This window comes from Balaenoptera acutorostrata, chromosome 3 (assembly GCF_949987535.1).
Source record: "Balaenoptera acutorostrata chromosome 3, mBalAcu1.1, whole genome shotgun sequence".
Classification (NCBI taxonomy): Eukaryota; Metazoa; Chordata; class Mammalia; order Artiodactyla; family Balaenopteridae; genus Balaenoptera; species Balaenoptera acutorostrata.
In genome coordinates, this window is record NC_080066.1 from 98,338,255 (window position 1) to 98,361,945 (window position 23,691).

General features: G+C 35.9%; 1 protein-coding gene across 1 annotated transcript in view; it reads right to left on the reverse strand.

Moving 5' to 3' along the window:
- Nucleotides 1–330: 330 nt before the first annotated feature.
- Nucleotides 331–23,691, reverse strand: part of FAM98B (family with sequence similarity 98 member B) — a 34,708-nt gene continuing 11,347 nt past the window's right edge. Inside the window, exons 4-8 of the mRNA XM_007198506.2 lie at nucleotides 19,836–20,014; nucleotides 16,655–16,735; nucleotides 15,604–15,720; nucleotides 4,430–4,597; nucleotides 331–2,345 (exon numbers count right to left, since the gene is read on the reverse strand). Of these exons, the coding sequence (XP_007198568.2) occupies nucleotides 2,010–2,345; nucleotides 4,430–4,597; nucleotides 15,604–15,720; nucleotides 16,655–16,735; nucleotides 19,836–20,014 (881 nt within the window). The 3' untranslated portion in view covers nucleotides 331–2,009. The remainder of the gene's footprint in view (nucleotides 2,346–4,429; nucleotides 4,598–15,603; nucleotides 15,721–16,654; nucleotides 16,736–19,835; nucleotides 20,015–23,691) is intronic.

Genomic DNA, 23,691 nt, shown 5'->3' on the forward strand with positions numbered 1-23,691 from the left:
TAGGAATGTGCAAGTAAGAGTGGTTCCGGCTCCAACAAGATTCCAGGAGCAAGTGCTAAACTTGGATAAGATTTACAGTGAGTAGCAGATAACCCAACAGCACTCCTATGAAGGTACAAAGAAATCTTACAGAAATTAATAAACTAATGTTTCTACCATTATTCGCCATAAACCTTTAGTAATAAAAGAAGCTGAAAGTAGTTGTAAACCCGTCCTGTATCAGCAACTAAAGCTCCTGAAAAGAAATGAAGCAGAAATGTAAAGGTTTTAAATGAATAGTTTAAGTAATAACTTTTTTGAAATATTTTACTCCAGTGGTCTTTGTGTATATATTTTTTAAAATTATTTATTTTTCAGAGTTCATAGCTACTGATAAAAGTGTTTCCTTATATGGAAAGCCTTTTCTTCAACTATCACAAATGAAATTAAATCTCTTCATTACATATAAAATTTTTTAAAAATCTAAGCTTACAAATAACCAAAAAAATGTTTTCCCATCCTGAACAAATTTCCTCGAAGGGTTAGCTTGAAAAATACATGGCCAAGACTGCAGTGTACACAATATGTAAAGGTTTAACATTATTTTAGATTTCCCCACAGGGTTTACTGTAAAACAAAACAACAACAAGAACAACACTGCCAAATATCAAATATCATTTGTCCACAGGTACTCAGCCTTCTATCTGTTGAGCTGGTTAGACCACAGAAAGTTGTTACGCACAAGAGCTGATTAGGAGCCTACAGATTTTAAAGTGGGATTGAAAAAATTTATGTGACTGTATCTTTTTCTCTCTCTACACCAAGAGAAAAATGCATTACTTGGGCCACCTCTTAAACCATTCACAACAGGCCTTTATAAATTCTCAACAAATTGGACTTGTACTTAGGTCTTTTTAAAACAACCTGAGAAGGCACAAGTATCACATTCCTTATTTGACAAATGAGGACAAATTAATCCTTGAGAGCTATGGCCATTTCAACCCATAGCACCCCTAGGCTAGTGTCATGATTTGAATTCACAACTCCTGATTCCCAAGCCTTTGACTGCTCCAACCACCAAACCACATTTAATCATTCCCCAACCCTTTGTTTCCCAAATCTAGCTGAGAATCAGAACTACCACGGGATACCCTGGCCCTACCTCTGATCTACTGAAACTGGATATGAGTGTCCTAATCCTGTGTAGCACACTGCAGCCTGCCTTTTAATATTCGGAGACCTACAGTGATGGCACAAATGATGAAGAAACCAATTTACAGAAATATTTTTCACACCATCATGTAAAACTAGTACATGTCTTTGTCCCTTTAGAGTAATTCTGACCTCAGTCTTTAATTCTGCTGTCAGTCAAACAAAATTATACAGATTTCAAATCCAGTTGTAAAATAAATCAAATATGCATAGCAAAAAACAGACTTCAGCTTCAATTAATAGAATTTTAACACAAACCTGGCTAGAGGAATTGCTCATATAAAAGAAAGAAAAAGTCAAGAAACCTTCCTCTTGAACACAACTATCAATCAGTCCCTTTCCCTATTTTGTAAAGTAGTATTAACAAACACAAAACACAGCCACAGGAATACAGATAAGGCAATAGTCTATATTCCTTTCCAGTACAAGTGGGGTCATTTATGTGTTTCAGACCTGAATAAAATACAGGTAACAATCTAAATTCAATCATGACAATAAAATACTTTCTATTTTCCAAGTTTGATGGTAATAATATATTTACACTTTAAAAATAATTTTTGCTCGGTTTTTTTTTGTTTCTTAAAAAGACATAACATGCTCAAGAGTACACAGAATATGGAAAAAATCATCACTTTGTCTAAGAGATCAAATAGTAGTATAAAACAATGCTCTTTACATACTAAACCCAATTCAAGAATGATATCATCAGGGAATCTAACATGGTGTTTACTTCAAAGATGACATTCAAGTAGTTATTTAGAACACTATGCCTAATGTATCTATTAAGAAGTAAGCCTGCTATCTAAATGCTGTAGCTTTTAATATCTTCTATATCCACCACCACCTCCTCCATATGGATCTCCATAACCTCTTCCACCATAGCCCCCTCTTCCTCCATAGCCCCCTCTTCCACCATAATCTCCCCTGCCTTGGAAACCTCCTCCTCTACCACCCCCTCCTCCACCTCCACTCCACCCCCCTCCCCCTCCCCAACCACCTCTTCCACTCCCACCACCTCCTCTACCACCACCTCCACCACCCCAACCACCCCTTCCACCGCCTTCTTGTCTCTTTTGCCAAGGGGGCATTTCAGGGGGTGGTGGTTCAATTTCATTCGGCCGTCCTCCCCTGTCAGGCACCCTTCCCATCAGCACCTGTGTAAAGAAATATTTTCTTTCAGTTTCCAATATTTTAAAAGTTAAAATTTACATAAAGGATACAAGCAATATTGAAGTTATTGTTCTAATCAAGAAACAGAAGTCAAATATTTAAGGACATGAAAGTATCAGACACGGCAGTATGAATTAATATTGAAAATACAAATGTGATTGTGTGACAAATTCCTCACAATGTGCTGTTATTTTTAAGCAATGTGGGGGAATATTTCTGAAACTTAAGGACTTATTTAAATTTGTTTAGCAAATTTTATAACAAATGTAGTACCCATCACACTAAGAAATTTTTTTAGCAAAACATTTACAATATACATAAAATACATACCTTACATTAATTGACTTCATATCCATTTATGCAACAACTCTGGACTTTCTATTGCCATTGGTTTGGTAATAGATTATCCAATAAAAGACTATTTCTGAGCACATTTTATTTCAACAGAGTATGAAGTATATATGATAACATGTTCATCTCTGACTGCATTATACCCATATAATGGCTATAATCCAAGGTTATCGTTGTAAAGAGATACAAGGATTTTCAATAAACTATTCCTTTTTTATGAGAAATTAAGCTCACTAACTTTCAATGATGATACTAGTTACTATATTATAGAGAAAAGAGAGACTTGACACACTTCCTTAACCATGCTTTATAATGCTTTGAAGGATAAACCAAGGAAGAGTTTGCTTTAAGTCCCCAACTTTCTGTAGAAAGGAGCTACTTTACATGCCCGGGTACAGAGACCAACAGGAAGCAAATAGCTTCCTGCTAGTCTCTTTCAGGAAAGAAGGTAAACCAGAACTGCCTCAACCAAAATGATCTATGAATCAGTTGTGTTCTATTTCCTTTGATTCTCTAATCAAAATCATGTTTTACTACTTTATGTCATAAATGAAAGACAAAAAGTACAACATCCTCACTGTGGGACAAGGTTCGAAGAAGCAAACATTCTTTTAAAAGTCAGCAATAACATCCTAATTACCAAATCCAAAAAATATCAGTAGCTTTTTTCTTGGTTGTTATCTTCATTGAGCTCTCCACCAAACATGCTATGTTGGTGGATATACAGGGACACTGTTCCAAGATCTCATAATAAGATTGCCCTCAAATAATTAGACTATAAATTACAAACTCAGAAAAGAGATGGGCAATGTCACTTAAAGAAATAGAACTCTTGATCCATCAAGACTAGCTTATAACCTGATGCAAGACATTAAGTAACATATTTAAAGACAGAACACTTTAAGAAGAGAGGAGGTTGGTCTAAAATGGAAGCAGGAAGGCCCAAACACTGGTGCCTAACTTAGTAATAATTAGCAAAACTGACTTTACATACAGCCATCCCTTAATACAGGATACCTTTCTCACTGCATTGAGTGAGAAATGTTTTTAAATTACCCAAATCCCTTACTTCTGATTTCTTGCTCTTTTGTAGTAGTTTGTCACAGAGTGATCTATCTAAACGAAGAGTAAGTATATGCTAATCAAGCTGATATAAACATTCTAAATTAGTTTATTGTTGCTGCTGCTGTCGTAAAGTAAAAAATTCAGACTCTGAGCTTATTTAAGACCACTGTCAGAGCAATGGATCTATACTCTGAATCAGGAAATGGAACCTCCAAGAGATTCCGCAACTTGCCCAAGGTGATTGCTCTAAGTAAATGATAGAGCTGGGATGTGAACCCAAAGCATGTACTCTTCCCTTTACATCAAAGATCTAAGGAATATGTGAGTGCCCGAAATGACTCCTACAGATTTTTACTGACAAAAAATGATTACATTATTGGAAAGAAGGCAAATAATTCTTGCTAATGCTATTTATAAAAATAATTCTAAATTCCTCTAATTCAGATAAAACTGTGGTTTAATTTATGAATACAGAAATTCAAACAAACATGCACACAGAAAACATTACTAAGCCTAAACTGACTGAAGCCCCTCCACCACTCTCTTTTCTAGGAGTTCACTAGGATTAAAAGAAAAATGGATTAAATCTGTAAAAACATCAAACAAGGATATTATAAATTCATTATGCACTGTTACTGAAAGAAAAACCAACCTTATTAATGGCACATGCTGTCTTCTCCCGGCTGGAGCCACTACTTGTCCTGATGATCTTGGATAGATCTTCACGGGCAGCAAGTAGATGTGCCAAGGTTATTGTTGTCTTGGGTGACAAAGCATAACGCTTAGGCTGGTAAATTCTTGCTATGTCATCTGTTTTTATCTAAATGACAAAATTCAGGGAAAAAAGGAACTAAAGAACATTTCAATGAAAGAGCAATGGCGGGACTTCCCTGGTGGTCCAGTGGTTAAGACTCCACCTTCCAATGCAGGGGACGTGGGTTCGATCCCTGGTCAGGGAACTAAGACCCCCACATGCCGTGGGGCAACTCAGCCTGCGCGCCCCAACTACTGAGCCCACACGCTCTAGAGCCTGCATGCCACAACTAGAGAGCCCGTGCACCACAACTACTGAGAAGCCCACATGCAATAACGAAAGATCCTGCATGCCACAACTAAAGATCCTGCATGCCACAACTAAAGATCCCACGTACTACAACGAAGAGCCCGCATGCCGCAACTAAAGATCCTGCATGCTGCAACAAAGATCCCGCGTGCCACAACTAAGACCCAACGCAGCCAAATTAATTACTTTTAAAAAAGGGAGATGGCAATCATAATCTTCAGAAAGAAAAAAAGGAGATAATAACACAAGCAAAGAAACAGAGAAGAGCAAAACATTCAAATATCTGATAATCTGTAAGTAGAATGAGAAAAAAAAAGCCCAACAGATGCTAAAAGACTATATAACTACCAGTAACAACTCATTTAAAAAGTAACCGAAAAAAAAAATTCCATTCATATTAACAAAAAGCAAAATACCTAAAAATAGCTGTACCAAAAACACACACAGAACCTTTAAGAAGAAAACATTAGTAAATCTACAAAAACAAAAGTAAAACTTGAATAAACAGAAATACCAAGTTTCTGGATGGGGACATTGAGTATTGTCAGTTTCCCTCAAAATTAACTTATAGATTTACTGCAGTCCTACTGGAATGTTTTTTTGGGGGGAGTGGTGGGCAGGGAGGTAGGGGATATCTAAATCATCACTGCCTTAACAGTTAACATTCACTGACTACTTGTTAAATGAGCCAAGCTATTCTTCATCTAACATCATATCTTTAATCTTCAAAACATCCTTTTAGAGTGGTTGTATAGATAACACCATACTATCCTACCTCAGACTAATTAAATGGAACTGGTGGGGGGAATAGATTGATGAAACAAAAGAGGCAATTGAGGTTCAGGGCCTCATAAATGCATGAATGCAATAAACGATAGAGGAGGCATCAAAGATCAGTGAGACAAAAAGACATGAAGGAAACTTAAATGTCTATTATTAAGTGAAAGAAGCTAATCTGAAAATAATAATCTGTATGACTTCAACTATATGACATTCTGGAAAAAGCAAAACTATAGAAATAGTAAAAAGATTAAATGGGTTGCCAGGGGTTGTGCGGAGGGAGGGAAGAATAGGCAAAGCAGAGAAGATTTTTCGGGCAGTGAAAATATTCTGTATGATACTATAATGGTGAAACATGTCTTTGTGTATTTTTTCAAAACCACAAAATGTGCAGCACCAAGAGTGAAACCTCATATAAACTATGGGACTTTGGATAATAATGATGTATCAATGTAGGTTCATCAGCTGCAAAAATTTACTACTCTCGTGGGGGATGATGATGGGGAGGTTATGTGTGTGTGGGGGCAGGAGGTAAATGGAAATCTCAAAACCTTCTGTTCAATATTGCTATGAACCTTTAACTGCTCTAAAAATAAAGAATATTAAAACATTAAAAAAAAGAGCAATGAGAAAAGAAATAGATTTTTTAAATGGTGCTGCAATGAACTGTTGTCTATTTGTAAAATAATAATAATAATAATAATCAACATATAACTAAGGGGATTCCAAATATAATAAAGAGTTCATTGTTTAACTACAAGCAACTATATGCCAATAAAATGGACAACCTAGAAGAAATGGACAAATTCTCAGAAAGATACAAGCTTCCAAGACTGAACCAGGAAGAAATAGAAAATATGAACAGATCAATCACAAGTACTGAAATTAAAACAGTGATTTTAAAACTTCCAACAAACAAAAGTCCAGGACCAGATGGCTTCACAGGCGAATTCTGTCAAACATTTAGAGAAGAGTTAACACCTATCCTTCTCAAACGTGCAGAGAAAGTAACAACTCCCAAGCTCATTCTATAAGGCCACCATCACCCTGATACCAAAACCAGACAAAGATATCACAAAAAAAGAAAATTACAGGCCAATATCACTGATGAATATAGATGCAAAAATCCTCAACAAAATACTAGTAAACTAAATGCAACAACACATTAAAACGATCATACACCATGATCAAGTGGGATTTATCCCAGGCATATAAGGATTCTTCAACATACATAAATCAATCAATGTGATATATGACATTAACAAACGGAAGAATAAAAACCATATGAGCATCTCAATAGATGCAGAAAAAGCTTCTGACAAAAATCAACAGCCATCTATGATACAAACTCTCCAGAAAGTGGACACAGTGGAAGCATATCTCAACATAGTAAAGGCCATATACAACAAACCCACAGCAAACATCATTCTCAATGGTGAAAAACTGAAAGCATTTCCTCTAAGATCAAGAACAAGACAACGATGTCCACTGTCTCCACTTTTATTCAACATAGATTTGAAAGTCCTAGCCATGGCAATCAGAGAAGAAAAAGAAATAAAAGGAATCCAAATAGGAAAAGAAGTAAAACTATCACTGTTTGCACATGACGTGATACTATACATAGAAAATCCTAAAGATGATACCAGAAAACTACTAGAGCTCATCAATGAATTTGGTAAAGTTGTAGGATATAAAATTAATACACAGATATTTCTTGCATTCCTATACATTAACAACAAAAGATCAGAAAGAGAAATTAGGGAAACAATCCCATCTACCATTGCATCAAAAAGAATAAAATACCTGTACTCAGGAGGCAAAAGACCTGTACTCAGAAAACTATAAGATACTGATGAAAGAAATCAAAGATAACACAAACAGATGGAAAGATATACCATGTTCTTGGATTGGAAGAAACAATATTATCAAAATGACTATACTACCCAAAGTAATCCACAGATTCGATGCAATCCCTATCAAATTATCACTAGCATTTTCCACAGAATTAGAACAAAAAAATTTTACAATTTGTATGGAGACACAAAAGACCCTGAATAGCCAAGGCAATCTTGAGAAAGAAAAACGGAGCTGGAGGAATCAGGCTCCCTGACTTCGGACTATACTACAAAGCTACAGTAACCAAAACAGTATGGTACTGGCACAAAAACAGAAATATAGATTAATGGAACAGTATAGAAAGCCCAGAGATAAACCCACACACCCATGGTCACCTAATCTATGACAAAGGAGGCAAGACTATAAACTGGAGAAAAGACAGTCTCTTCAATAAGTGGTGCTGGGGAAACTGGACAGCTACATGTAAAAGAAGGAAATTAGCACATTCCCTAACACCATACACAAAAATAAACTCAAAATGGATTAAAGACCTAAATGTAAGACCAGATACTATAAAACTCTTAGAGGAAAACATAGGCAGAACACTGACATAAACTGCAGCAAGATCTTTTTTGATCCTCCTCCGAGAGCAATGAAAACAAAAACAAATGGGACCTAATGAAACTTAAAAGCTTTTGCACAGCAAAGGAAACCATCAACAAAACTAAAAGAAAACCCACAGAATGGGAGAAAATATTTGCAAACAAAGTGACTGACAAGGGATTAATCTCCAAAATATACAAACTGCTCATGCAGCCTAATATCAAACAAACAAACAACCCAATCAAAAAATGGGCAGATCTAAATAGACACTTCTCCAAAGAAGACATACAGATGGCTAAAAAGCACATGAAAAGATGCTCAATATCACTAATTATTAGAGAATGCAAATCAAAACTACAATAAGGTATCACCTCACACTAGTTAGAATGGCCATCATCAAAAAATCTACATACAACAAATGCTGGAGAGGGTGTGGAGAAAAGGGAACCCTTTTGCACTGTTGATGGGAATGTAAATTGATACAGCCACTATGGAGAACAGTATGGAGTTTCCTCAAAAAACTAAAAATAGAATTACCATATGACCCAGCAATCCCACTACTGGGCATATACCCAGAGAAAACCATAATTCAAAAAGACATATGCACCCCAATGTTCATTGCAGCACTATTTACAATAGCCAGGTCATGGAAGCAACCTAAATGTCCATCAACAGACGAATGGATAAAGAAGATGTGGTACATATATACAATGAAATATTACTCAGCCATAAAAAGAAACGATATTGGGTCATTTGTTGAGACGTGGATGGATCTACAGACTGTCATACAGAGTGAAGTAAGTCAGAAAGAGAAAAACAAATATTGTATATTAACGCATATATGTGGAACCTAGAAAATGGTACAGATGAACCGGTTTGCTGAGCAGAAACTGAGACAGAGAAGTAGAGAAAAAACATATGGACACCAAGGGGGGAAAGTGGTGGGGGGCGGGGGTGGTGTGATGAATTGGGAGATTGGGACACTGATGTGTATAAAATGGATGACTAATAAGAAAAGAAAAAATCTGATAGTGGAATGGACTTGGAATCTTTGATCACCTAAGACAGTTCCTTGAACTTTGTAGGTGTCTATAATAATATTCAGTAATTCTTTGCCAACTGTTGATCTTAATGAACTAAATCAGGCTTTTGTCTTAGCTTCTTAATAAGTTATAACACAGAGAAAAGTGCATTAAGTCATAAGTTTAACTATAAACTTATGACTTATGTGAGTTATCTGAACTCCCACTAGTATAACCACTACTCAGACCAAGAAACAGAACTTTCCCAGCACCTCGGAAGCCTTCCTTATACTATTTCCTGGTCATGACCCCTGCTTTCTGCCCCCATAATAACTATTACCTTCACCATAAATTTGTTTTGCCCAGTTTTGAATTTTTTAAAAAGAAACCATACAATGTATATAATTTTATGTCTGCCTTGTTTTGCTGAATATTGCTCATGAGTTTTATTTCTATTGTTGCTTATAGCAATACTCACTTATTTTTACTGTCTTCTATATTTTATTATATAAATGCAAAATATATTCTAATGTTGATGAACAAAAAAAAAAAAAAATAAGAAATCCTGGGCATGGATTGACTTCGTGTTAAGAAACTCATTACAGGCAGGGAAAAAAATGACAAAATGAATATATAAGGTCAAGAATTTGTATGCCCAAAAAAAAAAAAAAAGCACAAGAAAAGAAGCTCAATATCACTAATTATTAGAGAAATGCAAATCAAAGCTACAATGAGGTATCACCTCACACTTGTTAGAATGGCCATCATCAAAAAATCTACAAACAATAAATGTTGGAGAGGGAGTGGAGAAAAGGGAACCCTCCTACACTGTTGGTGGGAATGCAAATTGGTACAGCCACTATGGAGAACAGTATGGAGATTCCTTAAAAAACTAAAAGTAGAGCTACCATATGATCTAGAAATCCCACTCATAGGCATATATCTGGAGAAAACCATAATTAGAAAGGGTACATGCACCCCAATGTTCACTGCAGCACTATTTACAATAGCCAGGACATGGAAGCAACCTAAATGTCCATCGAAAGAGGAATGGATAACGAAGATGTGGTACATATATACAATGAAATATTACTCAGCCATAAAAAAGAATGAAATAATGCCATCTGCAGCAACATGGATGGACCTAGAGTTTATCATACTAAGTAAGTCAGACAGAGAAAGACAAGTATCATATGATATCGCTTATATGTGGAATCCAAAAAAATCGTACAAAAGAACCTATTTACAAAACAGAAATTGAGTCACAGATGTAGAAAACAAACTTATGGTTACCAAGGGGGAAAGGGAGGGGGGAAGGATAAATTGGGAGATTCGGACTGACATATACACACTACTATATATAAAATAGATAACTAATAAGAACCTACTTTATAGTACAGGGAACTCTATTCAATACTCTGTAATGACCTATATGGGAATAGAATCTAAAAAAGAGTGGATATAGGTATATGTATAACTGACTCACTTTACTGTACAGCAGAAACTCACACAACATTGTAAATCAACTATACTCCAATAAAAAAATTAATTATAAATTTTTAAAAAGAGTTCACTGTTTAAAGTTTTATTTTAAACCGAAAAACTTAACCATATTATAGACTAAAACTTCTGCACATCAAAAGACATAAAACAAAAGACCACTGGGGAAAATATTTTCAACAAATAAAGCAACTAGCTAACTTCCTTAATATATAAAAAGCTCAATCAGAAGGAAAACAGGAAGACCTTAAGGGGAAAAAAAGACAAGACACAAATAGAAATTTCAAAAAAGAGGAAATTCAAATGACTAATAAGCTTATGAAAGAGTTCAACTGTACCACTAATAAAAAATATACAAGTTAAAACAATTTAGTCTTTTTTAACCATCAAGTTAGCCATAAAATTGGTAATATTCTAAATATTAAAGAAGCTAAAGTGAAGGCAAAATTTCATTTACCCTACTTGTAGGAACTTAAATTCATACAAACTTTGTAAAAAACAATTTGGTGATGTGAATCAAGAGCATTAAGAGTCATAACCTTTCACACAGTAAATTTCCATTTAGGAATCCCTAGGAATCCAGGGGTTTCACATCTGCGGACATGGAGGGCTGATTGTGCAGTTACATGGGACAACATGGATGAACCTTGAAAGCATTATGCTAAGAAGCCAGACATAAAAAGCCACATATTGTATGAATCCTTATATATATGAAATATCCAGACAGGCAAATCCAAAGAGACAGAAAGTAGGTTATAGTAGTGAGTGTCAGAGAAGGAAGGTGAAGGTACTGCAAGTGACCACTAATAGATGCATGTTTCTTTTGGCAGTGAGGGAAACGTTGTGGAATTAGATAATGGCACAGAATACAGTGAATATACTAAAAACCACTGAACTGTACACTTTAAGATGGTGAATTATATCTCAAAAAATAAGAAATAAATTAAAAATTAATTTAAAAAGGACACCGAAATAGAACTTTTAGAGATCTGGGACAATGATCACAATATATTCAGTAAAAAAAAAAAAAAAAAAAAAAGCAAACTATAAAAGTATACTCAGTCTTATTTCAATACCCGCAAAATAACAGAGAAACCAGATTAACCATACAATAAACATGTATAATCTTTTTGAAGGGCAACTCTAGAGTGTGCATCAAAAGCATTATAATGCATATTCTTTGATCAAGAAATTCCACTTCTAGGAATATATCATGGACATGAACAAAAATTTAGCTGCCAAAAATTTCATTACAGGGTCAAAGGAGACAAAATTAAAGGAAAACTCAATGTCAATCAATAGAGTATATCTGTATGCAAAAGATTTTAAATGCTGTAGAACAATATTTGATGAGTCTTTCAACAACATCAGACACATGAAATAGGGAGAATAAGATAAAGATACATTAAATTTAACAAGAAAAGAAAACTCAGGGTATAAATGTATATACTCATATAATCAATTGAAAAGGATGGCATGAAAGGCCAAAATTTGACCTATACTCTGAGAAAAAAAAATATTTTAAAAATCTTCCGGACTAAGGAAAAAACAACAAAAACACAACCTCCTTGTCCTAAAACATGATGAAAAAAGACCAACATGAGATGATAAAATATCAAGATATTTCCTAAAGGTATCTTCTCAAACACACTAAATTATTAAAAAAATAATAAAAAATACACATATACTACAATAAAGAGAATGGAAAAGGGGATACAGGTCAGAAGGGAACCAGCATCTCAGAAAATGAAACTGGGAGCCAAAAATAGGGGTTAACTGTCTATATGTGGAATAGTCTATTCTTCCAACCCCTGGTGCCATGTCGCCACTCCTCCTCCTCTGGCCAAAGGACAATAACGTACAGAAAAAAATGAGGCTTCCCTTCTTGAAAAAATGAGCAGCTACAGAGAAAAGACTTCTCCAAGCGAGCATCAGGAATTTCCACAGCACAGGAGGCAGCTCCAAAGTCTGACATCAACAATCCTGATCAACGACTACAGTTCCCAATCAGTTTTTTCAGTGTCTTCTCTTAAATATGAACAAAGGACCATCATGATTTGAAGAAAGCCACCACAAGAGAGAGACCAAGAAAAACAAACCAAAAATTGCCCTGGAAGAGACAGAAATAATTAAAGGGAAAAAAAAAAACAAAAACCTTTTTTTAAAAAAATCTTTCATCCCCATTGAAGAAGACAGCACGTTCATAAAACAAGAAAAAAAAGAAAAAAGACATGAAAAAGGAAAACTCAAGAAGCAAAAAGAATTCCTGGAAATGAAAAAATGATGGCAGAAACAAAAATTTAGTGCCAAGCACAGAATAAAATTGAGGACATTTCCAAGAAAGTCAATCAAAAAGGAAGAGATAGAAAATGAGAAAAAAAATAAAGCAACTCAAATGGATCTATCCAGGGGGTCTAATATCTGAATAACAAGAGTTTCAGAAAAAGAAAACAAAAGGGAAGAAATTAATAAAGAGAAATATAAAAGCTAAGAGTCTACAGATTGAAATGCCCACCTAATGTTTAGCACAATGAATTCAGGAAGACCCAGACTGACATATGCTGCGAAATTTCAGAACTCCAAGGATAAAGAAGAGAGTCCAACCACCAGGGAAGTCCCTGTTTTTCTTTAATTAACAATGATCTTATCCACTGCACCACCCAAATGTAAAATAGATAGCTAGTGGGAAGCAGCCACATAGCACAGGGAGATCAGCTTGGTGCTTCGTGACCACCTAGAGGGGTGGGATAGGGAGGGTGGGAGGGAGGGAGACGCAAGAGGGAAGAGATATGGGAACATATGTATATGTATAACTGATTCACTTTGTGATAAAGCAGAAACTAACACACCATTGTAAAGCAATTATACTCCAATAAAGATGTTTAAAAAAAAAAGAAAAAACAATGATCTTTTTTTCTTTTTTTTTTTTTTTTAACAATGATCTTTTGATGTTCCTACTACCTGGTTTCTTGCAAAAACTCCTATATATCCTGGCTCCTTCCTTACCTCTTCAGAGCAGTCCCTCAGAGTCATCTGAGAGGCTGTCTTCCAGGCTTAAGTCCTCAGCAAGTCTGTCAAATAAAATGTAATTCTCAAAAAAAAAAAAAAAAAAAGAAGAAGATGGTCCAAAAGCTCCCAGAGAAAAATAAAAGGTCATCCAAAAGGACAGGGAACGGCACTGGGTTTCTCAACAGCAGCACTATATGCTAGAAAACAATGAAGCAATGCCTTCAATATTCTTAGAGAAAAATGTTTTCCACCTAGAATTTTATATTTACCCAAACTATCAATCAAATGTGGCAGCAGAATAAACATATTTTCAGAATTCAAGGGTTCAGAAAAATCACTCCTATGCACCCTTTGTTAGGAAGTTATTTGTGGATTTACTATGGCAGATTGAGGGAATAAACAATGAAAGAGAAGGCCACGGGATCCAGGAAATAGTGGAGTAGCCAAGGATAGGCACGCAAGCAGCCCAATTTGCAGTAGAAGGATACAAGCTTTTAGGACGGAAAGTATAGAAAAGAGGGCTCATTAGAATACTTGATTTTTAAAAGTATATTTAAAACAGAGAAAAAGAAAAGAAAAAAGCAGCAGCCGCATATGATAATGAAATACAATGCAGGAAAAAAATAAACTCCAATTAGAAGACATCTGGTAAACAGAATGGCTCCCCCGAGATCTCCACATCCTAATCCCTGGAACCTGTGAATATGTCACCTTGAAGATACAGATGCGAGTTAAGTTAGGGATCTTGAGATGGATCATCTGGGTAAGCCCAGTGTAATCATAAGGCTCCTGATAAGAGAGAGACAGCAGAAGGCATGTGACAATGGAAGCAGAAGGAGAAAGTCTGGAAGACCCTACACTATTGATTTTGAAGATGGAGGATGAGGTCATGACTCGTACACAGGTGGTGTCTGGAAGCTAGTAAATGCGAGGAAACAGATTCTCCCCTGAAGTGTCCGGGAGGAACGCAACCCTGCCAATACCTTCATTTGAGGACTTCTGATCTCTAGATCTGTAAGAAAATAAATGTGTATTATTTAAACCACGAAGTTTGTGGTAATTTATTACAGCAGCCATAGGAAACCAATGTGGGGCACCACATGGAGAGAGAGACCACCTAAGAGCCAAGATGACAAGTGAAGCACCCCAAGAAACAGTTAGCAAAACACAGACATGTGAGACAACCGTCTTGGATGTTCCAGCCTAACCCGGCCCAGGTATCAGTTGAATGAAGCTGCATAAATGACCCCAGTTGATACAATATTGGGGCAGGACAACTGCCCAGTTAATCCAAAGAATGTAATAATAATATCTGAGAGTAACAGGCACAGATTTACCCTCCTACCTGAAACAACTATAAAACTGGACAACCCATGTGAACCAGTGATTTTCAGACACTGGACATCAAGAAGCACAGGACACAATGATCCCTCAAACAGGGGAAGCAAATGTTTTCCTATAATTGTCCCAGCTTACAGTCTGGAGTGGAGGATCCCAGACGACGCCTGGGTACAGATTACAGGCATAAAATGGGAATGATGGGTGACAGCTCTCTAGAAAACTATCTGAAGAGATTCATATTTGGGAATGCCCCCACCCTCCAACCCCCTCTTCAACTGGAACACACTCCACAGCCTTAAGCCACCTTTAAGAAGGTTTGTTCAGGCATCAGTGCTACCTGACTCATTCCTAAATCCTTCTTTCTTGACCAGTTGCTCACTATATCTATCTCACTATCACATATGATGCCTTTTTTTTATGTATATCCTTGCATAAATGACAACATCTATGAGTTTTAAATAAATGTGAAAGATATGGGGAGAAATTAAGATATTTGCAAACAGGGACTTATACAATACCAGGATCATTATTTAAGACCAGCAGTTGGCCTGGGCAGGAGCTTCAGACAGAGTGATAAAGTACAAACGTGGCATCGTTACCTAACAGACAAGAGAGCCTGAAGAGCTGTCACAGAGTACCACCTACAGGACACAAATGGAAAAACAGCCTTACCTTTGCTCTATCAGACCATCCAAAGGACTGCACTGTTACATCTAATCGTTTCATCAACATCCGCCGACGGCACTCATATTCACAGGAAAGGGCATCATTGATTCTTTCCAGTTGTTCCTAAAGAATTTGGAAACAAAAATCATAACCTTTATAGCTACTTTATTTATTTATTTATTTATTTTTGGCTGTGTTGGGTCTTCAGTTCGTGAGAGGGCTTTCTCTGGTTACGGCAAGTGGGGGCCACTCTTCATCGCGGTACGGGGACCGCTCTTCATCGCGGTGCGCGGGCCTTTCACTATCGCGGCCCCTCCCGTTGCGGGGCACAGGCTCCAAACGCGCAGGCTCAGCAGCCGTGGCTCACGGGCCCAGCCGCTCCGCGGCATGTGGGATCTTCCCAGACCAGGGCTCGAACCCGTGTCCCCTGCATTAGCAGGCAGATTCTCAACCACTGCGCCACCAGGGAAGCCCATCATAACCTTTAGACTCATTATGCACAGAAAAGAAATTTCAGAATTGTGGTCAATACTTCCTATTAATTCAAAAGGTGGTACTTGATGGTCATTTTCTGATCCCATGAGACTTTACAGTAAATTATTTAAATAATAAAGATATTTGATAGAACATTTAAAATATTCGGAAGATATTAAACATACAAATTAAACTCTACAATTGGTACAGTTTACCTGATCTTCAATCAAACGTGTTAATTTAAGTAAAATGTCTACTTGCAAAGTAGTCTGGACCAATAAGGAAAGAAAATACCAACAACTTCCCATCTTGTTGGTGTTGAGCTACTACACTTTTCAAATTACAACTATACTAACATATTAGGCACTATAAATACTTTTGGCCAGGTTTGTTTTTTTTTTTTAATTAATAATCTGAGTGAAGAAATGTTAGGACCTACTGCTCTAGAATATCATTCCATTTTAATTCTCCAATATAGAAAATGCATGCTACACACTGTAAAGTCTAGATGTCCATCTATAAAATTAAGTCATATTCACTACTTTAATTACATAAAGCTAATAAAAAAGGGGGGGTGACTTACCGCCTGTTCCAGACTTAAATCAATTTTTAGCAGTGGTTTTCCCACATGATTTTTCTGGACTTGTGAGAGAATATCTTTCACCTAAAATTAAACATAAAAGATTGTGAAAATGTATATCCCTACTTTAAAACAATCTTATTCTTGCTTAAAACGCTTTGAATGCTAGAGAATTAATAAAATGTTAAAGAGAAATAGTTAAAATATACCTTCACATACTAGAAAAGAATATCACTACAATGCAGAGTATCTTTCTCAAAGAAGCATTAGTTACATTAATTCAAGCTATAGCACACCTTTTCCAGAGTAAGAGATAATGTACATGGACAACTAAAGAAGTAGCTACTAAAAGGTTTTATTATGAGAATCTATAATGTTTTATGTGAAATAAATTCAGAGTTTCTTAAGATGGCACGCTCCTGCATGCTGACAAATTCTCAAAAGGGATAATACTAAAACCTTTGCTGAGTATGTTGGTGTTACTCAATTAAATATTTTGTACACATTCCACTGTTCAGCAAGACAACACAGGAGAGCAAGCCCTCTCAATCAGTCACCACATACACATTTCATTACTTTTGCAAAGCCACTGATTTGAATTACTTGAAACATTTTTATTTTGGTGAACAAGATTTAGACATTCGCTTTTGCTTTAGCAATATCACAGGTCATTCAAACAGAATGAAATATTTACAGTTGCTTAGTTATAAAGTAACTAGAGAAAATAATCAGGAAGAGTTCACATTTTGAGGAGTATGAACCTTACTTAATGTTGGGGGACCTCTTTTAAAAAGAATTTAAAATTATGAACACAAAATTAGCTTGGAAACTGGTGGTGGTAATGGGAAGTGACTGTAAATGGGCACATGGTTTCTTCTGAGAATCATGGAAATGTTCTAAAATTAGATTTTGATGATGTTGTACTCTGTAAATATACTAAAATTCATTGAATTGTACACTTTAAATGGGCGAATTTTATAGCACTTAAATTATATCTAGAGAAAGCTATTTTTGAAAAATGAGCTTAGAAAGAACTTGTGCAAATTAGGGGGTCCCAAAGCTTAAGCTTTACATCACAGTAAATCTACCACTACAACAGTGATTACTGACACTATTCTTACACATTGAAAAGAATTATTATTTTCTTAAAACATACCATTTCTGTAGATTCCTCACTATTGTAAATACCTTCGATTTTGATATTTCATATACTACGAAAAGTTTTAGTCATAACTCCTTACTCAAGAGGGACTCTGAATGCATGCTTAAGTTTCTCACATATAATCACATTCCCTGTATTCCAACATTAGATAACAGTTTTAATAACTTTGAGAATTACTTGTGATAAAGAGGGAGTTAAGAGCAGACTCTGAAGTTGACCACCTGGGTTTGAAACTCCAGTCTACCACTACTCCTACTTAGAAACTTGTCTAATTTATTAAATCTTTCAGTACCTCAATTTTCTCAAATGGCTGTTATAAATAATAATATCACTACTTCATTACAGGTGATGTAAGAATGCAATGAGTTATTACATATAAACATTGAGCACAGTAAATGCTGTATGTGTGCTGTTAATATTACTATAATTACTTTAGATTTACATTTGAACAGCTTCGAGCTAAAAAATAATGATAAATTTCCTCCCCAATGGTGACAAAGTGTCTTCTGGACACATCGTACATAGAAGAAAATATGGAAATTTCTGCTTTTGATAGGAACTGAATGGAGAAGTAAGTCATTATAGGTAAATATTTAGCCGTGATGGCCATAGTAACTACTACCTTATAATTAGCCTGCCAGCACTTGAACACAGGCATTACAGCCCGCTTTAAGTAGGGAAAAGAGGTTTGGGGGTATTTTTAAATTCTAACTGAAACTCATAAAACGAAAAAAACTCTCTGGGATCAATATGTGGAAGCACTGGGAGATTAGGAAGAGTCTAGAAATCTGTCTCAATTTGAAATAGCCCCAGATATTTTAGCCAACCCCAGATCATTCTTAATCCAGAGAAACAAATTCTGAAGAGCAATTTATTAACTCTACACCAATGTTTCTGAGCTGGGATTCATAGGTTTATTCTTTGGTTTACAAGTTCTAGGGGAAAAAAATAAGTTTTTAGACTGTGTTTTCATCTTAATGATACTAAAATTCTCTGACATTCAGTAAGACAAATCTTATTTTTCAGTTCATAAATTATCAATGCAAAGAGTACTTTATTCAAGAATTTAGTTTAAAACAGCATGTCTAAAAACAGAGTTTTAGTACCTATTCTTGAGGGTGAGAATTTTCTTTTCCTTAAAAATGAATCTTGTATTATTCCCCTAGAGGACTCCTACAAAACCTAGGAATTAAGCCAGAATTTGGTCTGTGAGAGTATCATTCTCTCTAATCTATGGCTTGCCTGGGAACAAGGATAGTTTAATAATTGAAAAAAAAAGCTAGAAGTACACAGGTTTTAGTTGTTTTTAACTACTCCATCAGGGTACTCATTCATTTATTCACTATACAACAAACATTTACTAAACACTTATCCACCAGAAATTGTGCATTTCTTTGCTCACTGCCAAAGACAACCACACTGCAATTCTAACAACATCCATTAAAAAGAAATTTAGTTTGCCTTCGACTTCATAGGATAACTCTACTTCTTTCATTATACTGTAATACAACCTTGTTTAGAAAAGGGACCCTTAAATTTGCAAAAGGATTTCTATCAGGGCAAACCTTCACAAAGCCTAGCACTCACTCATTAAGATCTGATTCCTGAATATTACTTATAGTCAAATTAGGTCACATGCATATTAACTCCAAATCCAAAATTTAGTTTACACGAAGATAAATGTTTCTTTAAATAGAATGTATATCTTGTACTTAAAGGAAATACAGTTGACCCTTGAACAACATGGGTTTGAACTGTGCTGGTCCACTTACATGTGAATTTTTTTCACTAAATAAAATTACAGTACTATCCAATCCACAGGTGGTTGAATTTACAAATGCGAACCGCAGATACAGAGGGACAACAGTGAAGTTGTATGTTAATTATCAATTCTGCAGAGGGTCAGCACCCCTAAGTCCCACATTGTTCAAGGGTCAACTGTATTTTCATTTTTAATTCAACATTTACATATCAGCATTTAATTGAATTTGGGGGAAATGAAAAATAAAACAAATACAATACCTTTGATTCCACTTGGTTCAGCATAAGTGGAATGTCAGAAGTTGCTGACTTGGGAATACCAAGGGTATCGCAGATAGCTTGAACTTCCTGATAAATTTCACTATTTTTATCTAATTGAGAATTTTTACGTTTCTTGTTCTGTAATATCTGTAAAGCTTGAAGCTCTGTGCTTAAAAATACTATAATAAGAAAAGGGAAAAACAAATAATGTTAAAATGCACAAGAATGCTTTAAAGATCCCACTTCTGGGTATACATGCAGAGGAGCGAAAATCAGGATCTCAAAGAGATCTTCACTACCATATTCACTACTGTATTGTTCATAATAGCCAAGATTTGGAAATAACCTGGGTGTCCTTCAACAGATGAATGGATAAAGAAAATGTGGTATATGTATACAATGGAATTATTATCCAGCTTTAAAAAAGAAGGAAATCCAGCCATTTGTGACAACATGGATGAACCTGGAGGATGCTGTGCAAAGTGAAATAAGCCAGACACAGAAAGACAAATACTAACGATATCACTTTTATGAGGAGTCTAAAACAGTCAAACTCCTAAAGTAGAAAGTAGAATGGTGATTGCCAGGCTGGGGAACGAGGAAACAAGGAGTTTAGTTAAATATAAATTTTATATTCGTTAAATATAAATTTCTGAAGAAATGGTGATCTGTTTTATTGAAGTTTTAAAATCAGAGGGACCGGGACTTCCTTGGTGGCGCAGTGGTTAAGAATCTGCCTGCCAATGCAGGGGACACAGGTTCAATCCCTGGTCTGGGGAGATCCCACATGCCGCGGAGCAACTAAGCCCGTGTGCCACAACTACTGAGCCTGCGCTCTAGAACCCGCAAGCCACAACTACCGAAGCCCATGCGCCTAGAGTCTGTCCTCCACAACAAGAGAACCCACTGCAATGAGAAGCCCGCACACCACAACGAAGAGAAGAGTAGTCCCCGCTCGCCGCAACTAGAGAAAGCCCGTGCGCAGCAACTAAGACCTAACGCAGCCAAAAATAATAAATAAGTTAAAAAATCAGAGGGACCTTGGCATAGTCCTCATAAGCAAAGTTTGATACATACTGGTTATGTAAGATGAATAAGTCCTAGAGATCTACTTTACAGCATAGTGCCTATAGTTAACAATACTATATTGTACACTTAAAAATTTGCTAAGACGGTAAATCTTACATTAAGTATTCTTATCACAAAAAGAAATAATAATAAAGAGGGCAGAAGGAAATTTTTTTTAAAATAGTGCCTACTTGCAAAGAGTTTAAAGCCTAGTAGGAGAGACCCACCTGTACCTCAACAATTTTAAAATGCTTAAGAATGTGTAAGACTGATAAAATATTCTCTCTCTGATATGCACAGCTCAAGCCAGGGGAGAATGTATAGCTTTAACTGATCTATAAGCAGATAGAGCAATTTGAAAAACTGCCTTTAAGACAGACCACCCCAGGCTGTTCACAAGTCCTTTCACTGTCACCATTTTATTTCATCCTTTCAACAGCCATATTTTTAAAAATCATTCAAAAATCTTAGATGGAAAAAACAAAACAAACAAAACAAAATGGAAACACACTCATATACACAGAGAACAAATGGGTAGCTGCCAGAGAGAAGGGGTGTGGGGGTGGGATAGAATAGGTGAAGGGGCTTAAGAGGTACAAACCTCCAGTTAGAAAAGGAATCAGCCACGGGGGTGTAACACACAATATAAAATACGGTCAGTAATACTGTAATAACTTTGTATGGGGACAGATGGTTACTAGATTTACCATGGTGACCATTTCATAATGTATGCAGATGTCAAATCACTATGTGGTACACCTGAAACTAACAATATTTTATGTGAACTCTATTTCAATTAAAAAAAAACTAAAAAATGTCATTTTGGAAAGCAAAAAATTATCTTAAATCATTACAGTCTTTTTTAAAATTAAAATTAACTTTTAAAACAGTACAGTTAAGATATTGGGGTTTGTTTTTATTTGTTTAAAGTTATACACACACACAATTTAATACAGCAGTTTCGACTTCAGCTGAGCAGAAAAAATATCTGAGAAATTGTTTAAAAGTACAAATACCAGGGTCCCACCCTCAGAGATTCTGAACCAGGAGGTCTGAAGTAGGATCCGGGAATCTGTGTGGTTTTAGACCCAAGATGACTCTCATGGGCAGGCAGGATTGAGAGCCACTAATTTAAGATTTTTCCATGTAATCTATACACGATAGTCTAAAGAACCCACAAAAAGTTAAGACCAACATGTATCAAACTTTGCGTATGAGGACTACGCCAAGGTCCCTCTGATTTTTTAACTTCATTAAGCAGATCACCAGTTCTTCAAAAATTTATAGTTTGTGCAGAACCATGGCTGAAGTCTGTCTTTGTTCTATGGAAACATGCTGCATGTAATAGTACAAACAAGAGTTCAGTCTAGTATTTAAAATGCTAATCCTCACAGATGGAAAATAATACAGTGAAAAGTCTTCTTCCCACCACAGATCCTCAGATTCCCCCTCCCCAGAGGCAAAATCACCAGTGTTAGTTTCTTGGACATATTTTTAGGCAAATGTGTGTGTGTGTGTGTGTGTGTGTATATGTATATATAGTATATGTCTCTAACCACCTATGCACTTTTATTTCTTTTATAGAAACAAGAGCATATGATACATGTTCTGTATATTTTTTATTTACCAATATATCTTAGAGATCATTCCATATTTACACATTTTATCTACTCTCATTCTAATGGCTATAGAATGGTATCACTGCAAAGATGTACCATTTCTATTTAACTACTACAAACAATGCCATAATGAACATTCTTTTCATGTATCTTTGTACAGTTAGTATGAACTCATAGTCATTGAACTGCCAAGTCAAAAGACAGGTGAATTTTAATTGTGTTATTGAAAATTTGCCTTTCCAAAAGATTGTACCAATTATTCTCCCACCACACTACAATGCCTGTGGTATATGAGAATGCTTACTCCCCCCAAACTAGTATTATGACTTTTTTTTTCTGGTATTTGCTAGCCTGGTAAGTGAAAAATGGTATACTGTCGTTTTTTTTTTTTTTGGTAACTCTTTAACTCTGGGGGATAACTGTGCATCTTTTCATGTTTAGAAGCAATTTTTTTTTTACACTTTTTTCTGTAGAATGCCTTTTCATGCCTTATGTACTTTACATATTTTTCCAGTGAGTTTTCATCTCTATAAAAGCTCTCCACATAGTAAGGAATGTGGCCCTTTTCATTTTACACATATTGCAAACAATTCTAAAAGAACATGAAGAAGCTTATTATATCAGTACGTTTTAAAGGTAGTCAAACTAAAGATAAAAATGAAATAGATGCTGGTAAGATTGTGAATTGGTATAACCTTTCTGGAGCAAATTATGGCAATATATCTAGACCAGAGAATTTTTTTAAATGTTCATGATCTTTGTCTAAGTAAACAAAAATATGAACAAAGAAATTAATTTAAAATAGAAAAATCGGGACTTCGCTGGTGGCGCAGTGGTTAAGAATCCGCCTGCCAACGCAGGGGACACGGGTTCAAGCCCTGGTCCGGGAAGATCCGACATGCGGTGGAGCAACTAAGCCCGTGCGCCACAACTACTGAGTCTGTGCTCTAGAGCCCGCGAGCCACAACTACTGAGCCCACGTGCCTAGAGCCCGTGCTCTGCAACAACAGAAGCCACCGCAACGAAGAGTAGCCCCCACTCACCACAACTAGAGAAAGCCTGCACACAGCAACAGAGACCCAACATAGCCATAAATAGATAGATAGATAGATAGATAGATAAATTAGAAAAATCCAAATACCCCCAAATTTGAAATCTATTAAGTAAAA